Source organism: Hakea prostrata, chromosome 1 (assembly GCF_041222555.1).
Source record: "Hakea prostrata isolate BN-2017 chromosome 1, UWA_Hpros_2, whole genome shotgun sequence".
Lineage (NCBI taxonomy): Eukaryota > Viridiplantae > Streptophyta > Magnoliopsida > Proteales > Proteaceae > Hakea > Hakea prostrata.
The window spans coordinates 15586478-15595598 of NC_142600.1; the positions used below are offsets into that span (position 1 = coordinate 15586478).

General features: G+C 39.7%; 1 protein-coding gene across 2 annotated transcripts; it reads right to left on the minus strand.

Annotated features, from left to right (window-relative positions):
* Nucleotides 1-6015: 6015 nt before the first annotated feature.
* On the minus strand, nucleotides 6016-8881 carry LOC149027814 (TIP41-like protein). 2 transcript variants are annotated; one of them, XM_089166129.1, is made up of 5 exons: nucleotides 8019-8881; nucleotides 7556-7900; nucleotides 7107-7443; nucleotides 6762-6869; nucleotides 6016-6648 (listed from the first exon to the last, which is right to left on the minus strand). In XM_089166129.1, the coding sequence occupies exons 1-5, from the start codon at nucleotides 8337-8339 to the stop codon at nucleotides 6554-6556; spliced, it is 1206 nt and encodes a 401-aa protein (XP_089022255.1). In that variant the 5' UTR covers nucleotides 8340-8881; the 3' UTR covers nucleotides 6016-6553. The 2 variants fall into 2 exon arrangements, with proteins under 2 accessions (XP_089022255.1, XP_089022245.1); XM_089166119.1 differs by having other exon boundaries at nucleotides 6762-6872.
* Between the last annotated feature and the right edge of the window lie 240 nt (nucleotides 8882-9121).

Here is a 9121-nt window from a genome sequence, read left to right on the forward strand (position 1 = left end):
TTTTGCAACCTTAACATCGTTACTTGCAAAACCTTAAAAAATCTGTTTTTTTTTTAAAATTTGAATATTTACTTATTTTTTATTATTTTTTAATTAAAAATGAAATTATACTAAGCTCTCCTCTCCTAGAGACAGAGAAAGGAAAATCTACAATGAAAAGAAGTTGGAGACAACTACCAGACTCTAAAAATCATAACCTAATTAATATACACTTACATGACAACTCCATTGCAGTCAAGACAAGTTAGGCAGGTGACCTAATATGTATCTACTCGATTGTTTTGATTATAAGGCAGATAGCTCAGGGTCTTGGTGGCCATGTTTCCACTTACCTGTTAACCTTTAATATAAAAAAAAGGTCTATCAATATCAATTCGAGAAATTATTTTGGAAGCCCATAGTTAGTTATAACCCAAAACAGAATGGCAAATATATCAACACAATTTAAGGACTACAAAATTGATGCATTGTTTGGCCTTCCCCCTTTTCTCATGCCTTGGGCCTTGCGTGTGACCACTGGATCATAAGAGTGTTGGTTTGGCCCGGTCCAACTCAATCAGGCCAAATAAAACCCATCTGTGTAACAACCTTGGGCTTGATCGCCATAGTTGGTCCAGTGAAACCCAGGCCCATTCCCACATGGTTGCAACACCATAACACTACCCATCCTCTAAGAGATGATAACGATAGGAAGATCCAACCCATAAAGAGAGAAGGATCCATGGAATCAAAGCATATGGATATTCTTTTTTGACTTTTTTGTTTTTCTTATATAATATTTACCAAAGAAGTAAATGCAATGAGAAGGCATCAAACTCACAAGTGGCAAACAAAATGGTTGGTGCCAGAGAAAAATCTGGTTCCTCTAAATATAGGGTTCTTTCAATCTTTCTCTTAGCAAAAGAGAATGTATTCAACAATGAGGTGATTGAAGATATTCCCTCGTCACTATAGTGGGAAAAGAAAGTGAACTTTTAATTTTCCCTTTTTCATATTTAAGGATGACTTATCAGCATTTTAGTGTATCCGGTTTTGGGAGGATATGTTTATATAACTTCTTTCAACAACGACTGGTTCTATATTCACAGTAGACTTTTGTTATAGCTGTGTTGATGTTTTCCTACCTAAATAGAAGAAAATCTTAATGGCGAATCTTTTGAAAAGGAATATAATCTACTTTTGTAAGTTGTAACTTGCCTACCGTAATGTATACTTTTCTCCTCCCCCCCCCCCCCCTTTTCTTCGAGTAGAATACATGATGATTTATCATATACAGGCTAAGTCGACTAAAATAGAATCAATCAAAAGTTAGATTAGGCATTTAGGGCTAAGGCCATATCGGGAGTTTTAGTATATCTGGTCTAGCTCCTTCAAAGTTATACATAAGTGATGAAGATTGATTCTCATCATCGTGCAAACAATCTATCAATTTATGTTCGAAATCTATTTCTTCAAAAACCTTGCTTAAGTCCTACACCCAATTGATAACAAAATGAAACTTGTGGGGCTTTTACAAAAATATGGTGCAAAGATGCTTGGACACCATCTTAAAATAAATTGCAAGTGAAACAACATAAAGTTTCTATCCAATTGAACCCATAGGTTAAAAAAAATTGTAATTAGAACTTTTGCATTTTAGTAAGACTGTAAGAATGATGAAAGTATAGGAAGAGTGGGTTAGGATTTGAATATATAGCCCAACCTGCCTTAATATGATTACCATCCGCATACCCAAGACATAAGCTATCTCCACAAATTCTTGTTACACTTATTATTTTACTTTTGCTGCTTTAGAAAGCTTCAGTTAATAAAATCAGACACATGATAGACATAATAACCTATGTCTGGTCAGGGCAAAATGAAGCTAGCGTCAAAGGCTTGTTGAAGCAGATTTGAAATTAGCTTTTATTCCTTGCATGAGTAAAGTAACAACTCTCTCTTCATAGGATTCTACCTTAATTTATGGCCGAAATGGGTGTTAAAATCATTACCAATTTGATCCTAATACATGATGCCAAATCATCACCACGTCAAGCCTCCCTGATTGGTCCAAAGGGTTCTCCCAATCATCACCAAACGCAAGGGAGACAGCTTGATCTGTCACCCATCGTTTATAGCATCAACATTGCATACCACCATGCTTGTCATTTTTAGTTTTGAAGCAATGTTCATGTTATCTCCATGATAATCACTTCCACTAGTATATAATTATTGGATCGTGTTGTCACTCAAGGGACCAAACAATTTTTATTTTATTTCTTTTGAATTGGGTAGCCAACAGAGTATCTTTGTTCATCTGCCATTTGCGTTGTTGATTTGGATTACTGCTAACTTACTGCTGTTGTTGTGTGTTAATATAAATACAAACCACTGATATAGATTTCTCACCTTCTACATTGCCGTCAATGAGAAAATTGGATTTCTCACCTTCTACTTTGATATCAACAAGGAAATCATACCAACACTGATAAAAGAAAGCATCAATTAAGTTAATTAAATCAAAATCTTGTTTTTCCAAGTGAAGAAGCCTTGAGTGACTCCTTCAGTTGAGAATTTTCAAGATGCCTTTGGAGCCTGGCTTACATTGGTTTAAAAGCTTGGTCCAAACCTTTCAAACAGGTTAATCTAGGGCTCTGATGTTACCATGCGAAAACGTAGGCAAAGTACAGAAAGGCTATTCTTCACTAATGAATCTCAAGTACATGTAGGCCTATATACAGCACATAAAAGCCTATTAAATCCAAACTACGGGACATATTTCTCTACAGTTCATACACCAATGTGTCCATTTTGGAGGGTTGTCGGGCTGTGTCAGTGATGATGGGAGTTTTCACGACTGTCACTCAGTTTCTTCTTTTTTTTTCATTCAACAAACCGAGACAAACACGTGTGGATGTTCACAGAGTCATCCAACCACAGAGTGGCATTAGGGCATGATGTCGAGCTCGAAATCGACAAAGCCACATTTGCTAGTTTATGGGCCACACCATTGTCACTTAGCCCTTTAGCTTCCATATAATACTTGTCACTAGTCATGTTCATTGTGAGCTTATAACCTATAAAACCCAGATGATTATCAGCTTTGTTAGTAAGTAGATCAACGATCATATTCACCTAAACTTAGCAATAATCTTCCAATCAATTGATTAATATGAAAATAATTTTTTTATTCTTTTGGAAAATAGAGAAGCTAGAACAAGAAAGGAAAGATAAAATTTGATCCAAATTTGTTTAACATCCCTTCTCCAGGACATAAAAAATCAGTTATTTCTATCTTATTAAGTGAACAACCATTAATATTTAATTGTATCCAATTATTCATTGGAACATCTCAAATCCATTAAACGCTAAGAAGATTTTGGTCCTTTAAAATCCACTCCAAAGGCACGAATTATTTTAAAAAATAATCACATCTCTAATATCGTTCAAATCCGAAAGAACAAAACATGAAACTAGACAAAATCTTTCGAAAGATTCGTATTCGAAGTGGATCCACCAGGGATATTACAACCCAAGCAGCCAGGAATCCTGAACTATCAGGCAGAGATTGATAAGAGGAAACTAAGAAATGGAAAACTAAGTAAGATGACAAATGAATCACGCATAGACTTGTCTCCCAGCCATCGATCACAGTAAAAGTCAATGCTTCATTTTGTATATTAAGGGGGGAAAATGTCAATGTTTGTTGAACTGACACTACGTTCAATATATATTTTTTTAAATTCTGGGCTGTTTGGATGAAGATATATGTGCATCTTAAAGGGATCTATTCTTTCTTTAAGTACTTGGCTCTCATGCAATTACCAAAAGGACTTTACCCAAGAAAATGTAATTAACGGAAAGATAAGAATCTCACTTGATTGACGAGAAGATTTTGAACGACTTTGATTTGTGGAAGTTTCTCAATTTTCTCAGTCCTAATCCACCTCATGTCTTGTATGTTTATGGAGGATTTTCCACCAAACAAATTATTGCAACACTGGAGCAGGAAAAAGGTCGTAAGAACATGGCCAGACGAGAATAAGAAAGCCCAACTGCCCCCAACAATCAAGAATGATAGCTCACTACTTGCTCACATGGTCTCAATAAGTGAACTGGAACTGGTTATATCCTTTGTAAGACATATAGTTTGCTGATTAATCTTAATTATCATTTAATAGCGAAATTTCAGTGAAAGTAGTTTGTTGACCAAACTTTGAAAATTTCTTAAACCTTTTCAAAAAATAAATAAAAATTATGATTTCACAGTATTCGTAACAAGAAAACAACGAGTGCCAATCAATTTCTTGGTAACAACAAGTGTCTGCCATTTTACTGGTCTCACCATGATTTGGGTAAGTCTTAACAGTCAGGGAATGAGGACCACATGTAATTTTCTCGTTTGGGAAGATAATACCTAATTCCACTAAGTACAATAATTTTCAAAGGTAGAAGATACATTCCACAAGGTGGAGAACCGTTTGGTTTGTGTGTAAGGCTGTAGAGTTGCTGAGTTGGTACTGAGAAAGAAAGAGATAAAAACCATTATATATCTGTTTGGTTTCTGTGTAAAGCTTTAGAGAGTGTAATGGGACAAATCTCATGAGAGTAAGGGATGCCGGTGATTGAGGTCGAAGATGGCCTTGATTTGTATCAGCATCAACTCAAAATCATTAAGAAGAACTGAAGCAACTCAAATTATTGTGAATTAGATGATACCTTGCTTACCTCATTGAGAAGAAGCGTTGGTGCAAAATCTTCATCAATAATAATACAAGGGAAGTATACAACTTGAGACCTTTAGTGGCATGGTGGTCAACAGATAATGATGCAAAGTCACACGCTAAAAGACGAATTAGATACTTAGGGATTCTAAATTCTGATCCCCGTCACTATTTGCTAACTAAAGAAAACAACGGGTAACGTGTACTCGACTCGTTTTCTTCTTTGACTCGTCTTGGGGTTTGGGATGTTTCCTCAAGTTTCCAACCCAACCCAACCCTACCTGGGGTAGAAAGAAAATGATGTTCCCTTTCCTCCCTCTATTCCCGCATCCGCATTCGCAACCGTATCCGCTTCCACTTGGACCGGGTGACCCATTCGATAGGGAGGGAAGGATAGGGTCCCCACTGGTACATCTGATTGGTTGGTTACCCTGGCACCCCATATCCTCTGATTTTTCATGGTTCTGGTACCAACACCAAGTAGTATCAGCAAAAGGAAAGATATTATAGGTCAAAAAGGATAGAGACAGAAGGAAGGTCATCTCCAGCAGCTCTCTTCTCTTCTCTTCTCTTCTGCAAGGTTAGGGTTAGGCCTCGGTTACTGTTTCAAAATTACTGAACCTGAAAGGGTTAAAACGATTCATTGGATTCCCTATTACTGATATAAAAAGAAAAAATCTAAATCGACGGTGAACAATTCACGAGTCCACGTAGCTTGAAGTGAAAGAAATAGGTAACACTTTATGGTCTTCCTTGCTGGTATACCTACTGGCATGGCACACCGCCAAAAAGGAGTGGAGGCGCAACATGCTACCAGCTGTCAACAGCTCCATACCCCCCCCCCCGCCCCAACTCCATTATCTTCTTTCTCTCTATTGTTATAAATTCAAATTTTAAATTTCAAAGACTACCGCTGAAATGAAATGGCTTGAATAAATGAATCAGTAAATCCGCCTGCAATTCCCACTTTCAACCCGTAAACTGATAAAAGTAATAAAAGACAAACAAGGTAACATGGCAGACATGCACGTACGCACGACCCTATCGATAAACCCCCTATCACCCCCACCCACAACCTCTTCAAATTTTCTACCCACGTCGAGCCAACCACCGATAAATGAGCAACTTGCCCGGCCGTGGACGGTTTTCACAGCAAATCACAACTGCTCTCCACCGCTCAAAGCGTCAGTCAGTCCTCTTAACATTAACACACTCATGCAATAAATTAGGTTCCGCTCGATTCAGAATTCAAAGACATGGCCCGCAAGCAATTTGAAAGGGAAAAAAAAAAGATAACTGTTACAGCAACCACTGACGCACAAAAAACCTTGCTTTTATTACATTTATATATTTATATATATAATAACTGGCATGGTGGTGGGTATGGCTAGACAATGGAGCTTTTCTTTTTCCTCGAGTCTTGAGCCCATATAGCCTTAGAGCCAAACCCGAAAAGAAAAAAAAAACAAAAGCCAAACACAGTCTGGTCGCCTTCTTTCAACAAATCAAGACTTATTTCTTCTTCTTCTTCAGCTAGATCGATCTTCTCCCTAAAGACTAAACCTAACAAACACATTTCTTCATTCTTCAAAAATTCCATCCGCTGGATTTATAAAATCTTCCCTACAAAGAACCACTACTAACCCCCTTTCTTTCTTACCATCTCTTTGTCTTTGTTACTTTTTTACTTCTTCCATGTTCTCCCTTATGTTCTGCTCTCTCTTTTTTTCATCTCCCCTGTCCTGCTTCTCTTCCATCCCAAAACATTTCAATTAAAAAAACAAAAAAACCAACCTATAACACTATTAGTAAGAAATTAGTAACAACAATAAAACTTCGGATGGTTTTATTTAATATGTCCACTCCGGTGGAAGGCGAATTTCATGATTCATCGCTGCCTCAGGTCTTAAGTTCCTCTTCTGCTGACACAACACTCCATTGCTTCCTGCAAAAGAAACGAAGGTAATAATTACAGTCAGAAAAAGGAAATATAAAAACAATCCAAGAAAATAGCAAATCCGGCAAAGACAAACATAGGAACATTAGGTGGGTGCTTGCCATGATCATAAGCAAATCCTCCAGCAAAACGCGGTTGTGAACCCATATCGTCAAAACTTAAATTCAATGCCTGGACCACCCTAGCAGGAACTAAAACCGTCGAACATGCTGCTGTACCCAAACAGGACAAGAAACTTCTGATCAGAACACAAAATTTTCAAATTATTTAACTTTTAATGCTTTGGTAATTTTAATAATCTCCCAAACAGAACAACCTCTGTGAACCAGCTCCTCGGAGGACAAAAATAAAACCAACAACCATGTTGCAACAGGAGGGGGGGGCGTGGGAAGAAAAGAAAGAAGAAAAAAAACCATCGACTAATCTAACATGGAAGAAAAAATTACCAGGCTTTTTGCGAAACTCCGCCGGACCACCAACTCGACGGGGCAAAAATACCCCAGTTCCAGAGGACTCCCTCCTTGAATCAGGACCTCCGAGAAAAACAGCTCTCATCCCCGAGCCCGCATTATGCTGATGAGGATGCTGTTGAGGCTGCGCCTGTTGTTGAAGCGGCGGCCATGCAGAGGACGAGAGATCCAGAGTACGCCCACATCTGCCGTTGCCGAATGCACCAGGCCTTGCTGTTCTGTTCGAAACGTGGTGCTGCGCGGTTCCGACAGTCTTTCCCCAGGCAGAGGAACACTGCTGCTTCATTAGTTGCTGTTGCTTCAACTGTTGATGCTGCGGTAAGGTAAAAATGAAACAGAAGCGAGGTATTTACCGTTAGCGGGGTAACGCAACGAACACCGCCTACCAAGTAAAATAAATTTAATACAAGAGTCACGAGATTTACCTGACTTGACTGCAACGACGGTTGAGAAAAGGCTTGATTCGAGTAGATGCCCACATTAGGGTTTTTCAAAGGGGGAGTTATTGAAGCCGGTTTTCTTGGAGGACCTAAAAGCCCTCGCCCTTGGTGGCACTTGGGAACTTCGTCGTTCATCTTCATCCTCACAACTTGCCCAGCAGCGGCATAAAGCAGATCCCAGGCATCATCTTTACCATTCATCGGCGTCGATGGGGGCGAACATACCTGAGAAGGCCCGTTTGGGCTTCCCCGACTGGAGCCAGCGCTTCCCGCCGATCTGCTTCCGAATGCGCACAAAGTTGATTGCGGCGAACGAGACAAAACCCATGCCTTCAAATATTTTTGCAAAATAGAGGCTTAAATCAGATTTTCCTCGTTCCAGAAGGAAAAGAGAGAGCAGGCTATTAAGGAAATCGATGTATAAGAAGGAAGGCAAGAAGCAAAATACCTTGGGGTTTTCAGAGCCAAAAGAGGGACCGGTGCTCTGGTCATGTTCCTGGAGCATAGAGCGTGCCATCTGTAGTGTCAAGCCGGCCATGGTATCATCCTCGTCGCTCTCGGTCTCGGTGGAACCCATCACGGACTCAACGGGAGAGCTAAGAGCAGAGGAAGCCCCATAAGGAAACTCAGTAGGAAATCCCCTGAGTCCAGCATCGGTAAAAGCACCAGCCATGCGCCTACTGCTGTCCTTGCCGTCCATGACGAAATCGTCATCGGTTAGAAACTGCGAAGGCAGCCAAAACTCGCCGTCGTCCAATTCCTCCGCCATTCGAAATCCTTGAAAAATATCAGAAACAGAGATTTTTGGAAAGATAGGGACAGAGAGGAGCCGGGAACTACAAAATAGATGCGCTGGAGTGTCAAGGTTTTGATAGTGCCGCGTGATAGCGTGTTGCTGCGTCAAGAAGGTTTAATAATAACCAGTTGAGTTTCGCGAGATTTGCAGTAGTTGCAGGGCCCCTCCAACAAAATAAAGGAAAAAGAAAAGCAAACAAAGAAGTATAGTAAGAGAGAGAGAAGGATGATTGACGAAAGGGTAAAACCGCTTTATTCAGGTATTGAGCCTCCTCTTCTGAGACTCCAAAACAGACCGACGACTGGCTTGGTGTGATGAGAGCTAGCTTCTTCAAGCCTCTTCTTCTCTTCTGGTGTGGAGGGAGAAAGGAAGGAAGCTCTCAGGCTCTCTCTCGGTGCGAAGCAGTTGCCAGAAGGATAGAGAGAGAGAGAGAGAGAAATGATAACCATATATATATTATAAAACTCGAGAAATTCTAATAAATAAAGAGTTTCAAAATTTAAACAAACCCTAGCAAGACATGCAAGTATGTAACAACTGGATCCTGGCCTCACCCCTCTCTTCTTTTCTTCTTTATTTCTTTCTTTCTTTCACTTTTGTTTTTCCCTTGATCCCCCTCCCCAGTGAGTCAGTGAGTGTGACTCTGTGAGCGTGAGTGGTGGAAGAGTATAAAGTGGTTTGAGGAGACTGGGTGAAGACATTTGTCCTTGTATGCGAACACCACCCCTACACATGTGCACTCCTGTTTGGTATAT

What these genes read in the sequence shown, in the direction of transcription:
- LOC149027814 (XM_089166119.1), bottom strand. Translation starts at nt 8,339, where the DNA reads ATGGCGGAGGAATTGGACGACGGCGAGTTTTGGCTGCCTTCGCAGTTT. An exon ending in CGTCGTTGCAGTCAAGTCAG is followed by an intron (nt 7,444 to 7,555) that starts GTAAATCTCGTG and finishes ACCTTACCGCAG; the next exon opens with CATCAACAGTTGAAGCAACA. An exon ending in AGGATTTGCTTATGATCATG is followed by an intron (nt 6,649 to 6,761) that starts GCAAGCACCCAC and finishes TTTCTTTTGCAG; the next exon opens with GAAGCAATGGAGTGTTGTGT.